The 23,546-nt window shown below is 37.7% G+C and overlaps 1 protein-coding gene across 2 annotated transcripts; it reads left to right on the forward strand.

Annotated features, from left to right (window-relative positions):
• CTH (cystathionine gamma-lyase) lies at positions 1-23,165 on the forward strand. 2 transcript variants are annotated; one of them, XM_059899314.1, is made up of 12 exons: positions 1-377; positions 3,820-3,901; positions 5,483-5,578; positions 8,281-8,390; positions 10,168-10,299; positions 13,491-13,548; positions 13,991-14,068; positions 15,650-15,802; positions 17,098-17,219; positions 19,036-19,088; positions 22,194-22,332; positions 22,593-23,165. In XM_059899314.1, exons 1-12 carry the CDS (start codon positions 210-212, stop codon positions 22,617-22,619), a joined length of 1,218 nt encoding a protein of 405 aa, XP_059755297.1. In that variant the 5' UTR covers positions 1-209; the 3' UTR covers positions 22,620-23,165. The 2 variants fall into 2 exon arrangements, with proteins under 2 accessions (XP_059755297.1, XP_059755306.1); XM_059899323.1 differs by lacking the exon at positions 10,168-10,299.
• The last annotated feature ends 381 nt before the right edge of the window (positions 23,166-23,546 follow it).

Below are 23,546 nucleotides of genomic sequence, written 5' to 3' on the forward strand. Positions count from 1 at the left end.
CCGCCCCGAGGTGAAGCAAAGCTCCCCGGCCCGCTAATAGAGTCTCTGCTACAGTCCGGCTTTTGTGCGCTCGCCGCTGGTCACCCGGTTGGGCGTACCTTTACCTCTCTTTCGCCTAATTCTTCGGTGTCTTTTTCAAGCCCCGACTCACCAGTTTCATAGTTTTATCTTCCTTGCTCTTTAACTCTCGCCTTCCTTCGCAGATCAGCATGCAGGAAGAAGACGCCTCCCCACGCGGTTTCCTACCTAGGTTCCAACATTTCGCTACGCAGGCCATCCATGTGGGCCAGGAACCAGAGCAATGGACTTCCCAGGCTGTAGTGCCCCCCATCTCACTGTCCACCACGTTCAAGCAAGGGGCTCCTGGCCGGCACTTGGTGAGCTGGGTCTGTCTGGGGCGGTCCAGTGTTGGGCGGTAAAAGAGAGATGGTTTATAAATTAGGAAGGCACGCAAGTAATTTGTGAGGTGTAATTTGTGTATATCAGGAAGGATGTTTACTACACCTGTAAACCTCCTTGTAGTAAAGCTTTGTATTGAGTGGTTCAACGATCATATTTCTTTTGATAAGCATTTCTTTTGATAAGCAGGACTGAAAGGAACAGTTTGTGCAACATGCCCTATAGATTTGGACTGATATTTATGTGATTTTGGCAAATTTGCAGTTCAGAACTAGTGTCATAACTTCCTTGAGCTACCTTTAGCAAAAAAAATTGTAAAGATATAGTAAGGAGTCAACTAAGAAAAAAATTGTCTCATAAGTTACCTGGAATCAAGATTATTCCCAATAGCTATTAATTCCCAGTATTATTCCAGTAGTTATTAATAGCCATTGAGCCAGATTCATAGTTACATTATATCATGTGTATTACATATATTGCCTCAGATAATCCTTACAGCAATTCTAGTATGAACTAGGTTCTTATTTCTCTCATGAAAAACCTGAGGTTTAGGGATGTTAAATATCAATGCGAAGACCACATGGCTAGTAAGTAGTAGAGCTGGGATTCCAATGCAGTACTGCTCTGGAACCCCACCCACTCTTGGGCATTAGTCTACACTGTGCTATACTACAGTAATGCTAGCAATAATCTAACCCATTGCATCAGTGTGGCTTAGTAATTAAGAGTTAAGTCATGTAGTCAGAGGACCTAGGTTTGAATTCTGATACCACCTCTTTTTAGACAGGTGATCTTGAGCAAGTTACTTGACTTATCTAAGCCTCAGGTTGATCCTGTGTAAATGGGTTAATAATAGTACCTACCACATAAGTTGTTGAGATGTATGTTAAGCTGCATTGTACATTATAACTGCTCAGTAGTTTGCTATTTCATGGTGTTCATATTTGTACTTTTTCTGTTTGATCCTGACAACCAGGTTAGAGAGCAAGACAGGTATTATATACTTTTTATAGAAAAGGAACCTACCCAGAGTCATAGATGAGACAGCCCTCTGTGTTAATTATATAGCTTTTCCTTTTTTGGTAGCATACTTGATGGATCTTGGAGTATTTAAAAGTTGCTGAGGTCCAGAAGAAATTACAGTTGACCCTTGAACAACAGGGGTTTGAACTGTGCAGGTCCACTTATATGTTGATTTTTTTTCAATAGTAAATACTACAGTGCTGCATAATCTGCAGTTGGTTGAATCTGGGGACGTAAACCACAGATATGGAGGAACCTCGGATATGGAGGGCTGACCGTAAGTTGTACATGGATTTTGCACTGAGCAGGGGGTCGGTGCCCTAACCCGGGAGTTGTTCAAGTGTCAACTGTAATTGAATAAACTTTGTAGATCCAAAACCTTGATTATACTTCAAACACCTCTTTAGTGTGTTATGTTATATAAGTTGAGGAAAATTCTTTTAGACATGGCCCTTTGTCTTGTGAAGTAGAGTTCTAAGGGCATTTCTACAACTGGTTTAGGATACTTCTAGCTACTATATTTTGTAATCAAAATGTGTACACAACTTGTCTTCCAAGTTTCTTCCTGGTGTAGGGCTTTGTGAATGTGTAGCTGCCCAAGCTTTAGCATTTAGTGCAAAAGTTAATAATTTAGCTGTGATATTAATAATTAAATGTTTTCAGAGAGCCAGCAGGGGTGGTAAAATCCACAAACTCCTCTTAATATCTTTAAAATGTCAGTTAAGAGCACTAAAGAGAATTTGAGGAGCTGAATGAGAAGCATCTAATTCTCCAGTTCCATTTGGAAAGTCATTGAATGAATGAGAGTGTGAGAATTGGCACTGAAATACGCTTCTCCCCATCCCCCCCACCCCAAAGTTAAATCTTTGCAGTGAATATTTAGGGAGACATAGGACTACCTTTCCATGGCAATAGCCACATGAATCTAAACTTTTTTTTCTGTCTGGAGTACAGCTGCAGGTCATATCAAGGAGGTGATGGTGGGCAGTAATGAGGATATCCTGGAGCCCTATAAAATGTCTACTCGGTTTGTCAAAAACAAGGAAACAAAAAAAGCAACAAAACTTAAATATCTATATCTATATCCATATCTATATCTATATCTAATACTGGGAGCTCCTCAATCAGAAACAGGTGTAAAGAGTGGTTGTGTTTTGTTATGTGCTATATGAGGCAGAAGGAGAAAAGTATGTATAGGATTTTTAGTCAGTGCTTAAGTCCTGGCTTTGAATTCTGGCACTGACATTCCCTGTAACATTTGGCTTTACTTTCTTTAGAGCAGATTGTGAGGATTAAATAAAATGACTGGATACAGACAGAGACTGACAAACACTGTATGATATCACTTATATGTGGGATCTAAGAAATAACAGTAACTAGTGAATATAACAACAACAACAAAAAGCAGAGTCACAGATACAGAGAACAAACTAGTGGTTACTAGTGGGGAGAGGGAAGGGGGGAGGGAGCTTAGGGTAGGGGATTAAGAGGTACAAACTACTATATGAAATAAATAAGCTACAAGAATATATAGTACAACACAGGGAATATAGCCAATATTTTATAATGACTCTAAGTGGAACATAACCTCTAAAAATTGTGAATCACTATGCTGTACACATGAAACTTATGTAATATTGTACATCAACTATACCTCAATAAAGATAAATAAATCAAATAAAATGACTGGATGAATTCAGCTAGTGAGAATTGGTCATACATATAAAAGGAATATAATGCAAATTTTAAAAAGGGGTTGTATAGGGCTGTTTTGCCGAGAATTACTCTCTTTTTTGAGTTGCTTTTGTAGAGCTAAGATCTGAACTTCGAGCATTTGTAAGATCTGTTCATAGCTTCCTGTTGGATGCTAAACAGAACTCACATCACTTAATTTTTAGGAAATGAAATGCAGGTTAGAAATAGGTTGACTTTGTTGGTTCAGGTGGTTCCTGTTTCCTAATATCCCCAGATTAATGGGTAGAGGTGAGTCTAACATAAAAACCACCATTTATCTAGTGGTTAGCACATGCCAGGCATCATGCAGAGAACTTATTATCTCATTTTATCTTCACATCAATTTTATGAAGTAGATATCTGTATTTTATTCCCATTTTAAAAGTATAGAGATTGACTCTGGGAAATATTAAGTTAACTAACCTTTTGGCATGTAGCTCATAAGTGCCAGACACAGAATTCTAATCCAATTTGGCTGACTTCAGGGCCTCTCCATACCACTACGGCCACAACAGTGATGCTTCTGTCTAATGGCAAGACATGTAATAGATAAATAATAGAAAGGCATGGCAGGATGGACCTGTAATTGAGGAAATGTCTATGTTAAGACTCTGATAATAAATTTAAATCTCTTAGGATGAACTCTTAACTTCTTTCCTTCAGGGTTTTGAGTACAGCCGTTCTGGAAATCCCACCAGGAATTGCTTGGAAAAAGCAGTGGCAGCACTGGATGGGGCTAAGTATAGTAAGTGATTTTCATTTCAAAGTTTGTAAAATCTAGAATCCATTCTTATTTGTATAGAAAAAATTATAGAGGCACAGAATGTAGAATTGGAAAGAAATAAGGATTAGCTAGTCCAAAACTCTTATTTTTTTACAACATTGAATTATTTGCTCGAGGTCCCACAGCTGACTTCATATGTATATGTGTAATTATAAGGTGAAAATAAATATGAAGAGAGGCAAAATGGCAGAATTTGCCACTTAGTATTCATGTAAATGCACTCTTCGTCTGAAGCTGTCAGTATAAATAGATACAAATTAACTAAGTTTTGTAATACCACCTATGAGAATATAAACTTTCTTATACTCTGGTTCATTCACCTGCTATTTTGTGCCTGAGAGTAGCACCAAGGAACATTTGCAATAGCCAGGTACCCTTGATACTGTGCTTTCGGAGATTAGGGATTAACTCCTCAAAACTTGAATTTCTTCCATGAAGGGAGTGGACTGCTGTTAAATCATCTTTGTACTTTTTATACAAATGATACTAAATGAGGGCAGAATAGTGAATAAAAAAAATGAGAGTCTAAGGAGTTTTCTCCCAGTAAGAGTGTAGGAATCAGAAATGTTAATATGAGTTTTGGGGTTTGTTTGGGATTGGGGGGGTTTCTTTTGTTTTGGATGAGAGGGGGAGTTTTTTAAACAGTAAATTTCTTAAATTTAGTAATGTGTGGGGAATATTATTTCCCACAGAAATTATAAAGGCTGAGGGTTCATATGCCAGACACTTTTTTCAGGTGGGCTCCAGAAAACATGGTTGTTTTGAGCTGGATTTAAAGGTTAACTTTCTGTATGAATTCATTGCTGGACCACAGATCTGCTTAGTAGAGAACTGCAATGTCAACCTCAACTTTTCTGAAAAAACTTTGCAAAAATTACATTTTCCAAGTTAATTGGATATCCCGTCTACCGGTCACAAGTGATTTTTATCATCAAGGTGATACACTGATATTTTATCAGGATATTTTTCTTTACAGTGTTTAATGTGTACAATGCCAGTTATTTTTTTATTATTCAGTTTCACTATTTTTGTTCAATATGAGATTCAGGATCACATGTGTTTAAAGAGAATCCACATTAAAAAAATTTTTAAAAATAAAATTTATTAAATTTATCAGGTCTGATTTTGAGTTTTGTTAAAATATTTTCTCAACTGCATATCCATATAGTTAATGGATGAATCATATCTTAGCTCTATTCCTCAAGTTTGAAATTTCTTTAGAGTTTACTTTTAAAGTGTAATTTAATTGGCAAATGGTCTTTTGTCTCAGAATTTTGTAAAGAATTATTTCTTTGAAGCTTTTCAGAGAAATGTTATAACCAAAGCAGAATTAAGTGTTTTTATTTTAAAGATATTTTATTTTTGAAATAGAAAGGGGGATTTTGTAACGGTATTAATCAGGGGATTTCTGGTGACTCAGTAGTGATGGTTATCTTTCAGTCGGCAGAGAGAGGGATATAAAGTAATGCAAATAAATACTGTAGGTGTTTTTAACCTATAGTTCTGACATTTTGGCTTACTCTAACTTGGTTTTTATCTTAGGTTTGGCCTTTGCTTCAGGATTAGCAGCCACTGTGACTGTTACCCATCTCTTAAAAGCAGGAGACCAAATTATTTGTATGGATGATGTGTATGGAGGTAGGTGACCTCTCTCATTCATGTTGTTTCAGCTGATATTTTAAAGACAATAAAATGGGTCCTGAATTATATTAACAGTGCTACCAGGGTTATTGACTATTGATTATCTTTTCAAAATATGATGAACACCTCTATGCTGGTTCATACTTGATAAAGGAGGAGCATAAACTCTTATGGTCTATGCTCCAGAACTTGCTTATAAGAGAGATTGTTTAATAACAATTTTATTTAAGCAGCTGGAATGAGCTTATTCCAGACATACTCTACTCTAGAGAAGATAGTGTTTAAAGAGAGAGTGTTCTAGTGTAATTTAAAATTTTTACCTGCAGTGAAGATGGTCTATAACCCAAGTCATTCTCAAAGGGCTTAACTCTACCCAACCCTTAACCGCCCCGCCCCTTGTGGGTTTTTTTTAGGGAAGCTTCTGAAAATCTGTTGAAAGCTATAGACCTCTTTCTCCAAAAAATGTACTTAAGACTATACCCAACGTTTATCATTTTAATTTTAAAATGATAAGGCTCCTCTTCAAGGACCCTTACCCCTTGAAGCCTATCCATGGATACAAATTTAAGAACTTTCATTCCAAATTGTTTAAATGCTAGTTATATAAAGTGGTAAGTGGGAAGGTAAGGAAGACAAGTTGCCCTTACCTTTAAGTAAGACTGATTTTTGTGTTCAAAACAACAGGAAAAAATTTTGTAAGTATATTATACATATATACCAAATGCTTCCAAATAATTAAAATGTGACTTATAGAATATTATTATCATTTTATCTATCTCCTATTTGAACAAAAAGTTAAATCTGTAAGTCCTTTGAAGGAAGAGACTTACTGTTAGTAATCATTTTATCCCTCTCAGAAATTTGCAGAATGCTTTATATTTTATCATAGTACCCTATGATAGTCTGATGAATTGAAATTATAGAAAAATCAAACCTTCTGTTACTATTATAATGTATTATAAAAACCTTTTGGTAAATATAGGTACAAAATCTTGAAAACTGCTGTTGATTTTTTAACAATTCTTTACATTCTTTTTCCATCTTATATTACCTAGGATCAGTCTACCAAAAGTCCAGTATATCTTATTTTTTTAAATAAATTTATTTATTTATTTATTGGCTGCATTGGGTCTTCGTTGCTGCACGTGGGCTTTCTCTAGTTGCGGAGAGCAGGGGCTAGTCTCTGTTGCTGTGTGCGGGCTTCTCACTGCCGTGGCTTCTCATTGCTGAGCACGGGCTCTAGGTGCGCAGGCTTCAGTAGTTGTGGCACGCAGGCTCTAGAGCACAGGCTCAGTAGTTGCGGCACACGGGCTTAGTTTCTCCACAGCATGTGGGATCTTCCTGGACCAGGGATCAAACCCGTGTCCCCTGCATTGACAGGCAGATTCTTTTTTTTTTTTTTTTTTTAATTTATTTATTTATTTATTTATGGCTGTGTTGGGTCTTCGTTTCTGTGCTAGGGCTTCCTCTAGTTGTGGCAAGCAGGGGCCACTCTTCATCGCGGTGCACGGGCCTCTCACTATCGCGGCCTCTCTTGTTGCGGAGCACAGGCTCCAGACGCGCAGGCTCAGTAATTGTGGCTCACGGGCCCAGTTGCTCCGCGGCATGTGGGATCTTCCCAGACCAGGGCTCGAACCCGTGTCCCCTGCATTGGCAGGCAGATTCTCAACCACTGCGCCACCAGGGAAGCCCATTATTTTATTTTTTTTTTATTTTTTGGCCACGTGGCCTTCCCTGACCAGGGATCGAACCCGCGCCCCCTGCGTTGGAAGCACAGAGTCTTAACCACTGGACCACCAGGGGAGTCCCCCTGACAGGCAGATTCTTAACCACTGCTCCACCAGGGAAGTCCCTCCAGTATATCTTTGATGATAAATTTTTTTTTCTTTTTTGGTTCCCTATCAATAACAGCAAATTTTTCTTTAAATTCGCATATATAAACATCAAATCCAGAACCGTATTTTTAAAAGAAACTATTCTAAGTTGAATGATTTATCTTCTTTCACTGTAAAACTCTAGTAGTTTGATTTACATTGTCTCATTTGTCTACTAAAGCTTTCAGAACCACATAACAAAAAGATTGAGAAAGTACAAAGGATAAAAACCAATTCTTTTCTCTTACCAAAGTATAATCAGTTTGAAATTTTATTTTGAATATTTCATTGGCATTGATTCATTTATTTTATTTTTTAAAATTTTATTTATTTATTTATTTAGTGGCGCTGGGTCTTAGTTGTGGCATGTGGGATCTAGTTCCTTGACCAGTGATCGAACCTGGGCCCCCTGCATTGGGAGCCTGGAATCTTAACCACTGGACCACCAGGGAAGTCCCAATTCATTTATTTTAGATATGAGTACTAGGAAGGAATTGTTTAAAAAAGATATTGATATTTCAGGAAGCATGCCACTTCATGTTTGAAGAGTAGAGATTGTGTATTTTAAGAAACATCTTCTGCTTCACACCACTTGATGTGGGTATCAAGTGTATTTTATTTGACTCTTTGATTTTTAGTTTAAAATTTAAGCCTTATATTCTTTAGTATACAAGAAGGTCAAATTATTCAAACAAAGTAGAATTGCTTTTAGTTGTTTCTTTATTGGTGATTGACACTTCCTTATATTTTTAAAGTGTTTATACTTTTAAGGAATTAATATTTCCTCATACAGTTTTCATTTTATCTGATTCTCTTCTGCCTCAGGTACAAACAGGTACTTCAGGCAGGTGGCAACTGAATTTGGATTAAAGATTTCTTTTGTTGATTGTTCAAAAACCAAATTGTTAGAGGCAGCTATTACTCCAGAAACCAAGGTAACTCAGTTTTCAGTTTGTCTGTTTTCCTTGTGATGTTTTGTTTTCATCATTTCTGTTTGCTTGAGGACATAATTTAAATCTGAATAACAAATTTTACTGGAAGCCATGGGAAACCATCAAGATTAGGATAGGTCTGACTTCTGTGTAGTATAGCCTAATGTTACAGAAAAGGAAGCTTGTAAGCCCCCAAACCCTAAGCATAGTTTTAAGGGTTCTAAGGGATACTTCAGCAAAATGATAGAAACAGAGAATGGGCCACAAGCAATCTTTAGCTTCCATCCTGGGAAGCTTGTATGCCACCGGAAGGTGTTTTGTGCTGGAATGAATGGCATATGTGATATTCTTTCTTGGGACTTCATTGAAATTCTGCATGGGGAAAAGAAGGACCAGTGCCTTTTATAAGTGTCAGCCTTTTCCAGCTTTTTGCTAATGATTAAAAGGTTTGAATTGTACTCAAGATTATGTTGCAGTGAATGCTAAAAAATGAAAAACTTTTCTCACCCAAATTACTTTGAAGATTAACACCAGGGTGAGCTTTGAGTGATTAAGGTTTGTTTTCAAAGGAACTTGTTTTTTTTGTTGTTGTTGTTGGTTTTTGTTTGTTTTCTTGCTTGGGAGAAAAGATTCTTATTAAAATAGCTGGTCTGAGTCTTTCTAAGGGAGGAAAGCAAATTGTGTGTATATTAATTCTTGTCAATAGAACTTTATATAGTGGCTGTTTACCAACTTGAATTAATACATTTTTCCCCCTGAAATGTCTGCCTCATCATTTGAAGTAGATTTTTTAAGTCTATGTAAAATCTACTTTGTATTTATTTACTTATTTTTATTTTAATTAATTTTTTATTATGCATGGGAATAATAAATTCTTACCCAGAAATAAATTTTTATATGTTCTTAAATAATTCTGTTCTTGTAGAATATGCATTATTTTAACTACCATGTCTTTTCTACAGTAAAACTCTAGAGTAGGAAGAGAGTTAAACCAGACCACTTGCCCATTTACATAGAAGAAAGAACCATTAACTCTTTTAAAAAGAAAGCTGTAGATAATGTCAATCAATACAGTGGCAGCTTGTTTAACAAACAGAATTCTTTTCTTTGGTCTTTTCTATAACTATCAAACATCCATGATGTGCCTGGATTGTGCTAGGTTTCGGAATAGACAGATAAATATGATGCTGTCTCTTAAGTGAGCTGTGGCCAGGATTTCTGTTGTGTGTGTCACTTTTCTTCCTCACTCTAAAACCCATGCTCTTCTTCAAGTTCTGGGGACTTATTTTGTAGTTTTCTAGTGCATCTGGCATTAAGTTACTATTCAGGATATTTTTGGCGTCATAGAGATAGTTCTCTTTACTGAAAATTCCAGAATGTAAACTTAGACAATCTATGTTATTTATCTTTGAGAACAACATTCCCAGACATTGAACTATATCTTTGGAATTCATCCTCTTTTTAATGGAAAATAATTACAATAATTAACTTGAACGCTTTTCTGCTGATATGTACATTATCTCATTTGATCCTTACAACAACTGTATAAGGTAAATATTATCAATCCTATTGTATAGATGAAAAATTGGAAGAACGTAGAGGGTTAGTTACTTACCTATGATGACTTCTTAGAAATTCATGGGGCTAGGATTCAGATTCAAACCTTTAAACTTCATCATCCATGGTCTTCCAATGTAGCCTCCCAGATGGTTACAGTATATGAGATAGATGTTTGGCAGTGTGTTTTTACAAACTATTGTCATCTACTGAATTGTTTTAGCTTGTTTGGATTGAAACTCCCACAAACCCTATCTTGAAGATGATTGACATTGAAGCCTGTGCACATACTGTCCATAAACATGGAGACATTATTTTGGTCGTGGATAACACTTTTATGTCGGCATATTTCCAGGTAAATGAAAATAATATTTTTGGCCTGATTAGTAGACTACACAGGTACCTGTAATTAGGAGAGGAAGGACTTGTTTGCATTAAATTACATGAAATCTGCTCATAATTATTGATTAGGCAAAGAATTAAAATTGGATCTTTTCTACCATTAGTTAATATCTTTTCAACCCTACGTTAATATGTTGTATGGGACTTTGTGTGTTTTAAATGTTGTCTTAATTAAAGCTTTTAAGTTCTCTGTGTAAACTCTCTGAAGACCTGGCCGTATTATATGATGGTATATAGTAGGGGTTTCAATGTTTATGTGTTGGTTCCAGGTCAGTTATATTATTTTATATATATTTAAACCTGGCTAACTTTGCAAATAAAAGGAAGAGAAAAGCTATATTCAATGACATCTCAGTGTATGTCACACATTATTTCTCCATTTGTCTTCTTTCTAGTTTGTCTTCCCTCAGTGCTTCAAAGACCATGCCCGGCCCTCTATATCTTTACCTTATTTGTATCATGAATTTCTACTCCATGTTTAACCTTGTATCTGTGAGTACAGCTTCTTTACAGTGCTCCTTTTAGGCTATCTCTTTTCCTGCCTGTCCTCTGCATACACCTCTTTCCCCACTCAAACCCTCCCATTCATCCTCAATTCCTTTCTTTCTTTTCTCGTACATTTTTCCAGATTCTTCTTCTTTTCTGCTTTGCTCCTTTTGGTAAATCATCTTGGGATCTCTCTATAATTGACTGGTTGTCTGCCTTTTCCCCACACATTCTCCCTTTCTTTCCTCTGAGTAACCTAACTCTGTTTCCTTTCCTTTTTAGGAGTTACCATCTCCCTGCTCTTTCCTTTTTGTCTGTATCCTGTGGTCATTCTTATTGCACCTCCTGTAGTTCACCTTTATTCTGCAGAGCTCCTGAAACCCCAGCTCATTTTCTCCAACTCTTCAATTAGGCAGATGTTTACAAGCTCAATTGTTTATATTCCCTGCTTCTGTTCTGGGTCCCTGAAGTTGGCTGACTCCCTAGGAGTCGGCATAAAGCTTTTCTTCACCTTACTGCATTTTATTCAGAAGGCACTACCATGTTTTACCTTCCTTTCCTGAAACACATTTCCTGGCTACAATGTGTTCAGATGGCTTCATGTATCATCTACCTTTGGCTCATGATATAGCTTCAGCTGATTCTTATATCAAGTAAGGCAGTCTGTTTCCAGGTGAAAATCTCCTGGCATCATCTATTTGTCCCAGGTGATTTTCACTCTTGGAGTCTTTATCCCAACTCCTTACCCCATCTACCGCTTATAGTAGGGCAGTTATTATAGCATAGGATTGCTCTAGCTGAGTCCTCATGAGTCCTGTATATTCCCAAAGAGATCGCATGAATTGTTTTAGCTGGGCCTGCCCAGATTACTCATCAGGTCTCGCCCTTTTTCTCCTATTGCTGTCACTAAAATAGGTCCAGTTTTTCCACCTTTCTGAAGCCCATATCACATTCCTCATGCCAGGGACTGCAATTTGCTTCATTTCAATCTGGATTCATTCCAGTTGAATTAATCAGAATCACAATGTCCCTAGGCAACCACAAACCAAATGTGGAACAACATTTGGTTCCACAAAGCAAATCTTCTGAAAAGATCCTCTCATTATTTTACACTCATGAAAACTGGGTATGTTCTTTCTTTCCTGTCTTTTGTCTTCTTGATCTTTTATAAGTCTCACAAAAGGCAAAATGGACATACAAGCATAAAGTTTCCATGTAGAACCTCTGAATTCCGGTAGTCTGAGTCCTGGCTCTACCAGTTTTTTAAATCTGAGTGATCTATTTTATTTTTCTTAGTCCCTTTTCCCCACCTGTACAATTAGAGTCATAAACATACTGATTTTGTTGAGTTAGGTAAAGTATTTTGAACAGTGCTTTGCTGAGTTTTGTAAAGTAACTCATGATTCTTGGAGCATAATGGCATCAACAGATGTTAGTTACTGGTTTTTATTTTTCCTTTTTTTAAAATTTTATTTTACTTTTTAATTTTTGGCTGTGTTGGGTCTTCGTTTCTGTGCGAGGGCTTTCTCTAGTTGCGGAGAGCGGGGGCCACTCTTCATCACGGTACGCGGGCCTCTCACTGTGGCGGCCTCTCTTGTTGCGGAGCACAAGCTCCAGATGCGCAGGCTCAGTAGTTGTGGCTCACGGGCCCAGTTGCTCCGCGGCATGTGGGATCTTCCCAGACCAGGGCTCGAACCCATGTCCTCTGCATTGGCAGGCAGATTCTCAACCACTGTGCTACCAGGGAAGCCCTATTTTTCCTTTTGACCATAGAGTTTACAGAATGTTAGCACTGGAAGAGACCTCCCACAACATCTAGTTTGACTCATCATTTAGAGATGAGCAAACACGTATGTAGAGAGTGCTTTGAGGAATACCACACTTAAAATGTCCTATTTTTGAAACCCTAAATGAAAAGTCCCATATTCCCCAGCTAGGGAGGTTAAACACACACACACACACACTTTATTTTAAAGGAAATTTAAATGGAAAGATGTTGATATTACATTATTTAGTGAATAAGTTGATTATTACTTTAATTTTCACTGTAAACAAAGCCATCTAAGACTAAAGAATTACTTTGCAGGAAAGTTCAGTGAGGGAAAACAATCTAAACAAATTTCCTTATAAGTGATTTTACACTTGGCAAAACTAGTATAATAAAAGCGTAATTAAGAGTCAAGATCATGGCAAATCAAATAAATAACCACAGCATACATTGTAAGGTTTTAATGATTAAAAACCTAAGCAAATCACTTTTATACTTACTTGACAGAACAATTGCTCAATGTTTGTGTCAACTATTCTTTGTGTTTACTGAGTCATAAAATGCCAACATCTCTGCTATAGGTAATAAATTTAGGGGCTAGTCAGCACCTGCTCTAAAGAAACAAGTTCAGGAGACCTGCTGACCTCAGTTTATCTGCTATTTCCAGAAAATATGTGCCTTTGGATTTAATACTAGTTCTAATACTTTGTATTTTTATTTGGTGTGAGGGAGGAAAGGGAAAGATAGTATCAGAGTTCCTGGAAATTTTAAGATGTGCATATTTTTAAAAGTTAGAATAGGAATGGAATTTACAATAATAAATAGGCAGGCAATGAAGCATATTTTCAAGTGATTTCCCATTTGGAATAAAAACCTTTTATTCCTTTCAGCGGCCTTTGGCTCTGGGAGCTGATATTTGCATGTATTCAGCAACAAAATATATGAATGGTAAGACAGTCTTCACTTAGAATGTTCTTTTCCATCAATAGATGAAAGTAGCATAAGGCTTTATCCTTTTATCTCTTTTCTTCTATTATTCAGGTTTTTTCTGTGACTCATGTAGAAAGTAAGAAAATACTTTGATTAAATATAGGACTTCATTTATGGCAGACAAAACTATGCTCATGATTTAACAGCAGAGGATTAAAATTTACTATAAATGTTATATTTTTATCCTGCTGATAGCTTAAAAAGAAACATTTAATTTTTACATGACTTTAATTTTATTGTTTAAGGTATAGCTTTTGCTAAAGTTTATTTAAACTGATTCTATAGGGCTTTTTCCCAGAGTTTTTTCAAGTGAAAGTCACATTTTAGAAATTATAAGCTGAGGAATAAACATATGTTGTTTTTAACTTAAAGTTTTTTGTTTTTGTTTTGTTTTTTTTAGGCCACAGTGATGTTGTGATGGGCTTAGTGTCACTTAATTCTGAGAGGCTTCATAATAGGCTCCGTTTCTTGCAAAATTGTAAGTATTAAAAAACCCAAATTTCCCCTTATGCTCTCAAAGTGACTACATTTGATATTTGTATTTCCACTAAGTGCTGTGAAGTGATAGCATTCCACTAATTTAGGAAGAAATGAGAAATAATGGGAAAAATTCTGATTTTTTATAGGAAAGAAAAATTGGGTTATAAAAATACAGTTATAACATAATAGGGCTTTACAACATGACCAAGAGATATGTTTTGTTATTTTTCAAAGCCATGTTAATTTTGGTCATAATTTGGTAAAGCTCAAGTAAATTTTTTTTTTCTTCCCCGCCGAGCATCACGTGGGATCTTAGTTCCCCGACCAGGGATCAAACCCATGCCCCTTGCATTGGAAGCGTGGAGTCTTAACCACTGGACCACCAAGGAAGTCCCTCAAGTGAATTTTTAGTTTTATGACTTAATGGATTTTTTTGTCTTTTTTTTTTAAACATTTGGAATGATGGCTTTCTTGTACTATACCTTTTATATCTGAAATGATGATAACTTTTAAATGGCACTTAACATATAAACATATTTTTCAACAGGTGTCTAAACGTCTGTTTTCTGTTTAGATTGTTTAGTTATCTCAGGTATGGAGAAGGGTTTATTGAAAGAGACTTGATTTAACCACTGTGATTTGACAGAAAGATAAGATACAAACATAATTAGGAATAAAAATCCCCTTCCAGGGAAAACATGTTGGGTAGCAAAAGGGGGCACTGAGGAAGGAAACCAAAATTTATTGCTTGATAAATTCCTTTCATTTACAAAAAAAAAAAAAAGGACTGAGGCACGGGAAATCACAGCCTGCTTTAGACAAAAGCTAAATAGAATATTGGTAGAACACTCAGAAATAATAAGAGCTGAACTGCTATTTTCTCTGTGTATTATAATACTGTCAAAGAAATACAAGATTAAACTATGTGCAGTATGTCCTTTCATTAAAATCATAGAAAAGACTATTGATGCTCCTATTTGAAAAGTTCATATCATTGTATATGTGCTTAGTTTTCAGGATATTCATTTCCCCTCTCATTTTTTTTTTTAAATAAATTTATTTATTTATTTATTTATTTATTTTTGCCTGCGTTGGGTCTTTGTTACTTCGTGTGGGCTTTCTCTAGTTGCGGCGAGAGGGGGCTACTCTTTGTAGCGGTGCTCGGGCTTCTAATTGCGGTGGCTTCTCTTGTTGCAGAGCACGGGTTCTAGGCACGTGGGCTTCAGTAGTTGTGGCACTCCGGCTCAGTAGTTGTGGCTCACGGGCTTAGTTGCTCCATGGCATGTGGGATCTTCCCAGACCAGGGCTCGAACCTGTGTCCCCTGCATTGGCAGGTGGATTCTTAATCACTGTGCCACCAGGGAAGCCTTCCCCTCTCATTTTAAAGCCCATTTCACTAATCATGTTTTATGCTTCATTCTCATGTTTCTAATTTGATATATTAATTTTTCCCACTAAAACTCAAACATTGGGCTTTGTCGCTAACTTCTCAGAGTCACTATAATGAAAAAGAGCAGTGAGAGGCTTTTCTGGGTGCCTCCTCACCTTCAGACTAATCCAGGACATGTTCATTTTGCAGCTCTTGGAGCAGTTCCATCTCCTGTTGACTGTTACCTCTGCAATCGAGGTCTGAAGACCCTACAAATCCGCATGGAGAAGCATTTCGAAAATGGAATGGCAGTTGCTCAGTTTTTGGAGTCGAATCCTCGGGTAGAAAAGGTTATTTATCCTGGTATGTTAATCTGCTTTCTAAGCACATATGCTTACACTAGGATTTTAACTGTTATCCTGTGCATCCTGTTTATGTAACATTTGTTTGTAAGTTAGGTGCTTTCATGTATTTTTACGTTGTTCACTTATTGAGCTTTTTGTCTGTCTGTGTGTCAGGCTTTTTGGTGGGTCTGATGGTAAAGAAGATGGACATGATCTCTGGCCTAGAGCTGTCTATAGTCTAGTGGTTGCTTGGATGTTAAAAAATTAATCTTACATATTAGATGTTCCTGTCTTTAGCTTGAAGGTTTGTGTATACCTGTTCCAAGATTGCAACCTTGTACTTTCCAGTAATTTGCTTGTAATCTTATCAGTCTGATATTCTGCACTAGCTCTAACTTTTATCTGATATAGATTGAGACTTGATATTTGGTACCAAAACTTCCCCGAAATTCTCTTACTTTTTTTTTGAATTTCTTCACCTTTCACAACATCTAGAAATGCTCATGTGAGTTAGCAGACTTACATGTTACTCTTTGAATTTATTTTACCAGACTTTTTAATTGTGGTCGTCTTAAGTAAATAGTTCTTTTAAACCCTTTTGAGATGTGCAGCCATGTAGTCTTGGTGTAAAGGAGAATTAGGCTTGATCCCTGCCCTTAAGGAATTTAGATAAGGCAAGGCAGAAATACATATGAGATTAAATGCCCTAATATGTACACTAGGTATAGAGCTGTTGACTGGTGTGCATTTTGAATGGAGGAAGGGAGAAAAGTTTTGGGCTGTGCCCTGAGGAATGGGTAGCATTTGTTAAAAGGTCATGGACAAGACATTTCAGATTTTTTCCGTAAGTGTTTATTAATGCCAACCATGGGCCAGGCCTTGCACTCGGAACTAGGATCCAATTATTAATAAAAGAAATAGCTTTCTCCTCATGGAGTTAGTCTGGTGGATAAGACAGATATTAAGCAAAAAATTACAGAGGATATAATTAACGGAGGGAAGGGGGCAGTCAGTGGAGAGAATGTTCCAGGTTAAAGGACAGCATGTGCACAAGTCCTGAGATGAAAAAGAGTGTGGTGCCACTGGTGTAAAGAAAGCTGGCATGGCTAGAGCAAGGAGAGACCAGAAAAGATAGGTCAAAATGAAGCTAGAGAGATAGACAGGGACCAGAACAAGAGGTCAGATGTCAACATGGCATAAAGCTCATTATTAGGCTTATTTGCAGTTGACTTAAGCAAATGGTGATTTTGTTGTTGTTCTGAAATTACATGTTGGACTCTAAAATAAGACATTCATTATACCTTATGACTACAGGGCTGCCCTCTCATCCTCAGCATGAGCTGGCAAAGCGTCAATGCACAGGTTGCCCAGGGATGATCACCTTTTATATCAAGGGCTCCCTTCAACATGCTGAGACTTTCCTCAAGAACCTAAAGGTAAACTTTCAAAATAGTTTTTTAAACTGTAGACGTTAAGACCTTCTTATAGCATTATTATACTCATTATTTCTCACTTCCACCCGACTCATATTAATGTTGTTGTACCTGGAGTTCACACCCACAAGCCTCTTTGTCATGAAATGCTTTGGGTTGGAAAATCACTTGAAACAGGAGTGATGCAGTAGCAGATATATGAATCTGCTTACTTAACTTACTTAACTCTGCAGACACTGCCATCCATTTGAGAGAGACAGAATGTTCTAATCCATTGGTTTTTAAATTTAAAGTGAACCGTCTTTTCAAATGAAATATTATGTGAAACCGCAGTAGTGTGTGGTCAGTGCAATGCCGAAAGGCTGTGCTGAAATCCAGCCTAGGAATGGCTTTCTAAACCCTGCGCCACCCGGGTTGCATCTGCCTGGAGTGACGGAAGGGAGGCCTTTGCCTAATGTTCACAGAGGCAGGAGGCTCTCAGGGGCCCTGGGAGAGAGACCTGTGTAACTCCATACTTTAGGCTTACTTTGAGCTCATGCAGTAATGTATTTAAGACTGAGTTTTAAATACTACAGATCTAAAGAAAAGGATGCTGCTGGATTAGTCAAAGTTCTATTGGTTCTAAAATTTGTCCACTTCTAAAGTCAGAAATATAGTAGTGCACATTTGATTTAACACAGTTGTGAGAAGAATTTTTAACATGTGAAATTCTATGACACTATAACACTAAATACAACAACCGACTTTTTTTCCCTTCTTCCCTAGGAAGGGGTTAAATAGATGTATTAATTTAGTAAGTGATACATATTAATGAGTAAGTTTATATAACTTGATAGACATTTAGAGATTTTTATTTAAAGGGTAACCACAGAGCTAGGTCTCAAATGTAATAATTCTGAGGTTTTAGAGGTCATGTTTTTGTGCTAGGTCTTAGTTGCAGCTCAAGGACTCCTTAGTTGTGCCTCATTGGCTCCTTAGTTGCGGCACGTGGGCTCCTTTTATTAGTTGTGGCAGGTGGGCTCCTTCCTTGCGGCTCAAGGGCTCCTTAGTTGCGCTTCGGCTGCTCCTTAGTTGCAGCACGTGGGCTCCTTAGTTGCGGCTCGCCGTTTCCTTAGTTGTGGCACCTGAACTCTTAGTTGTGGCATGCATGTGGGATCTAGTTCCCTGGCCAGGGATCGAACCCGGGCCCCCTGCATTGGGAGCGTGGAGTCTTAAACACTGTGCCAACAGGGAAGTACCGATCAACTTTTAATGTTTTAAAAGTTAACATATAATATGTCTAATTGGGGCTTCCCTGGTGGCGCAGTGGTTAAGGATCTGCCTGCCAATGCAGGGGACACAGGTTCGAGCCCTAGGCTGGGAAAATACCACATGCCGCGGAGCAACTAAGGCCATGCGCCACAACTACTGAGCCTGTGCTCTAGAGCCCGCGAGCCACAACTACTGAAGCCCATGAATCTAGAGCCCGTGCTCCACAACAAGACAAGCCACCACAACGAGAAGCTTGCGCACTGCAACAAAGAGTAGCCCCCGCTCGCCGCAACTAGAGAAAGCCCGCGCGCAGCAACAAAGACCCAATGCAGCCAAAATAAATAAAATAAATTAATTAATTAATTTAAAAAAAAGTCTAATTGGTGAAATCATTGTTATGGATTTTATTCTCATTTTTTCTCCAAGTTTTTATCCAATTTGTAGTTTATTCATAATTGCGCCATTTTCCATCCCCCGTCCCAAGGCCATTTTATTAACAACATTTATTTTTAGATTTTAGTATTTTTATTTTAGTAGAAGATCTATATTAATATTTTCTTTGCCATAGTTATTTACGCTGGCTGAGAGCTTAGGAGGATATGAAAGTCTTGCTGAGCTTCCGTAAGTATTTCTGTTTTTCTCAGTATTTTAACTTTGATTTCAGCTGTAATGATTGTTTGGAAAAGGAGTAGGATAAAATCGGGGATCATTCAAGATATTTAACAGTAAGAGCAGCATGGCACTATCTAGTTGGAATGAACTCTAGCTCCATAGAATGGAGACCCTGATAAAGATCTAATGGGAGCTACTAAACTGTAAGCTGCGTCCTCCTAACTTTTGCTTTTTTCCTATTTGCCTGAAGGAGATTCCAGCAGTAATTCTCTGACCTCCGAACCAGGGCTACTTGTTCTACTCCACTCTGCTCTGGAAGGGAGGTTGGAGACTTTGTACCAGAAGGGCTGATTTCAAGACTCCAGGGGAAATGGAGAATGTGTTTCTGATAAAAAACCTCCACACTCTTATTTATCAGAGGAGAGCCCTGCTAGTTACCATCAAGTCTGTTTATTTTCTGTTCTCTGTGGGGGTAAATGGCTCTGTGTTGTCTGTGACATAAACCGAAAATCCAACTGTATTCCTGACCCTTCATTAACTGACCCAACCAATTCATCTAATTTTATCAAAGCACCAGAGGATATTAGAACACAAAACAGCCTAAGATCAGGGAGTCCAACAGCTTATATTACAGACAAGGAAACAACCATTCAGAAAGTTTTGCTGATGAATCAAATGTCACACAGGAATATGTTAGCAACTTCACTCTTGAGGCTTTGCGTCAGAAACTGAGCGGAGAGGTTAAAGCAGCCTCGATCTGGATTTGAGAACATCAATCAGTTAACCTTTGTGCTTCAATCTTTTCATCCATAAAATGGTATTAATAATTAAAATAATGATTATTATTTAATGATTATCTGTCCCAGCAAGCATTCCTGAGCTACATCCTGTTTTTCTTTTTATGTTTCTATGACCATATTATAATTATTGCAGGGATAAATCAGTATCATTACCTATTAATTTTCAACTGTATTAAATGCATGGTATGTTTCTATGTTTTAATTTTCATGAATATTCTGAAATAACTATGTGCTGAGGAATGTCAGGGATTACGAAAATTTAGGCACATTTCCTGCCCTCTTTATAGTTCATGCGGAGAGTCAGGCAATTTCATAATCTTTAAAAAAAAAAGAATCCCAAATAATGATTCAAATAATTAAGATAAGCCATAGAGGTTTTTGTTAGTCTTTCAGGAAAATGCTTGCTAATAAGTCTGGATGCACAAGAGGGCACACTCAGCATATGAAATTGGTTTATTTTTCGTAGTAATGCAGCGTATATTACTTTAAGGCTCTCTTAAAAGTAGACCTCGCTTGATTTATTTAGGGATGTGGTTTAAAGTTGCTTGGCCCTCAGGAGCTCCAGCTAGGCGCTAACCCCAGTGCCAGTGGAAGAATAAATTTAGGTCAGAACTTGTCTGTTTTATTACCCTCATTCTGTGTCTCCCAACAACGCAGCAACCAGTGCAGCACTGCAGTCAGCGGGGAGGAAGCTGAGCCAACATGTACTGGGTTGGTCTCCCAGCCTAACAACGTGTGTTAACTTGGTGACCTTAGAAAACTTACTTATCCACTCTCGATTTCAGTTTTCTCGATTGTAAAATGTGGATAACAGTGTACTGAGGTAAGGAAATTGACTGAGGACAGGTAACTTTTACAAGCCCAACACAGCCAGTATGTGGAGGGGCTGAGATTCATACCCAAGCCTATTGGTCCCAGAAGCCTAAGTTCTTATTTCTGCACATTCACTCTCTTTTAAGGAATTAAGAGCCTAAAAAGGCAGAACATTTTAAGGAGGATGTTTGCATGTAAAACTTCATTAGAGTGATAAAAGAAGATATTCATTTACTTTGGACACAACTCAGATTTTCTTTCCATGGGCCTGAAGTGGATAGGAGAAAGTGATTCCTTCTGCTGGTGGTGGAAGGGGATGATTGAGTGTTGGGGGCAGTGTACATCTAAGCGCTCCGTAAGGCTATAAGCCTCTCCTCCATGATGCCTCAGCCCGCAGAGGTTCTCCCTCCTCTGAACTCCGGCAATTCTTTATTTATTCTTTATTTATTATTTATTTTTCGCTGTGCTGGGTCTTCGTTTCTGTGCGAGGGCTTTCTCTAGATGCGGCTAGCGGGGGCCACTCTTCATCGCGGTGCGCGGGCCTCTCACTATCGCGGCCTCTCTTGTTGCGGAGCACAGGCTCCAGATGCGCGGGCTCAGTAGTTGTGGCTCACGGGCCCAGTTGCTCCGCAGCATGTGGGATCTTCCCAGACCAGGGCTCGAACCTGTGTCCCCTGCATTGGCAGGCAGATTCTCAACCACTGCGCCACCAGGGAAGCCCCTGAACTCTGGCAGTTCTTATTGTCCATACTTGTTTGGCATTTGCTGTAGACTGTTCTGTTTTGTGAATTGTCATAGTCTTTAGCTCCTGCTTTGTTACCTAGAGTAAAGAAAATATCTCATTCTTCTTGGTTTCCCAATTCTTACTATAGAGCCTGAACCATAGTAGGTGCTCTACTCTTACACATGCTGGCGATGACGATGAGTTGCTACATGGTTTTGAACATCCTCTGAGGCCTCTGTGTCATGAGTTATGTGCTGGAATTAATTCCTAATGCTTAGTGATTGCTACCAGTGATCGTAGGTTGTCTTTCCCTGATCTGCCTCAGAAGGTCCAGTTCTGGATTGATCCTTTGATCCAGATGGAATTAATTCTGACCAGCTCTTGATCCAAGAGGCCTCTTATAAGTGCAGCTGGTTGGTCATGGGGTGTATGACTTCTGGCCAAGGCCTCATTCAGGTTGGTGTTAAAATCCACACACTGGAGGCTATGCCTTCCCCTCCTGCATGGGGGTGCTTGACTGACACCTTCAGTGTCCGATTGAGTATACCTTACTGATGGTATGAAAACAATAAAAGATCTTTGTGTTCATTTAAAATCATGACTAGAAATGATAATTTTCACAATTCCTTAATTTTTTGCCTGCGAAACATTGTAGGTGTATGAAGCATTTGATATTTAGAGTAGAAAAGTTTTGAAAATAGTTGCAATTTATGAGATAGAAACATGCCTCCCCTGCTACAATATAGTGATCAAAATTTTGCTCATTCTTTCTTTCAGGGCAATCATGACCCATGCTTCAGTGCCTAATAGCGACAGAGAAGTCCTTGGAATTAGTGACACACTGATTCGACTCTCTGTGGGCTTAGAGGATAAACAAGACCTACTGGATGATCTAGATCAAGCTTTGAAGGCAGCAGTAAGTTTTATTTTAGTGTGTGTGTGTGTGCGCGCACACATGTGCTTAATCTTGGGGGCGGGTGGGCCACTATGTTTATAGAGTGGACTGTAAACGTTTTCTCTTTTCTTATTACAATATACAGGGTGTATAAATGTATAGGGAACTCAGTCGAAATGCGGATTTAAAAGAATGTAGTCTTCAGAAAAGAATTCTTGGAGGAGGTGAAGTCTTTGCCTGAAGGTTTAATAACATATTTTTCTTGTGCACCGTTAATACAGCACCCTCCAAATGCAAGTCACAACTAGCATTCCAGAACTGCTATTAGAGGTTGCTTCCTGTGAAGATCAAAACTTCTGAATAATTGAATGGACCATTAATGAGCCTTCGCAGAATTTTCAAGTGAAAATTTTAAGGCACCTTATTACCTTTCACAACTGTAATCTTCCTGGGATCATTCCTGTTAAAAAGTTTCCTCTTTCCCGTATTGTAATTGACAAGTCAATTCTGTTAAGATCTTTTTGTTAATTTGGATATACATTTGCCTCTGAAGGAGGTGAGATTTGTGCTGCTATTGGGGATTGTGTTCTTTTTTTCAAGCTTAAGATTTATGTTGATCATGTTTACAATATAATGGTATTTCATTTTTGATGCTTTCTGAGGAATTTAAATTTTTGAATGAATGTTCTTAAATCAAGGGTGATTTTGTATATTGGTGAAAATAGCACTCAAAGCAATGGTTTACACTTAATACCATAAGCCAAAAATCAAATATCTGAAACGTCTGTGAAATTCTACTGATTTAAGGTTGTACTTACTATTTTTTTAAAAAATAAATCTAATTATCAAGTGTACCCCATTGTGATATTTCTGTATTATGTGGCATTAAATTGTATTCCTGGGCCCTTTTAATTCCCAACTCTTAGAGGTCTCAGCCACTTAATTTTTATAAATTCAATTGTGTAATTATCATGCTCAAATCTTGGTGTTTGCAGATTAGTTATAAAATCTGTACAGGGCAGCTCAAAAGCCACTTTTATAGAGAAATATTACTTCTTATATTTTTATCTGAAACAGTAAATTTGTTGAGGCTAAAGGAAGAAATACTTTCATAGCTAGAAGCATGATCAGCAAGCTACTGTCAATACGTCGTAAGTCAAATAATCGGATTTTTTAAATTGTTTGTAGTAAAGGCTTTCAGTCACATTTGCTATCACCATTTGTTTCAGTTTAAA

The sequence above is a fragment of the Balaenoptera ricei genome, chromosome 1 (assembly GCF_028023285.1).
Source record: "Balaenoptera ricei isolate mBalRic1 chromosome 1, mBalRic1.hap2, whole genome shotgun sequence".
NCBI lineage: Eukaryota > Metazoa > Chordata > Mammalia > Artiodactyla > Balaenopteridae > Balaenoptera > Balaenoptera ricei.

Excerpts from the sequence above, each read along its gene's own strand:
- CTH (XM_059899314.1), top strand. The coding sequence starts at position 210 with ATGCAGGAAGAAGACGCCTCCCCACGCGGTTTCCTACCTAGGTTCCAA. Across the intron at positions 5,579-8,280 it reads TATGGATGATGTGTATGGAG|GTACAAACAGGTACTTCAGG; the intron begins GTAGGTGACCTC and ends CTTCTGCCTCAG. Across the intron at positions 10,300-13,490 it reads TTATGTCGGCATATTTCCAG|CGGCCTTTGGCTCTGGGAGC; the intron begins GTAAATGAAAAT and ends TATTCCTTTCAG.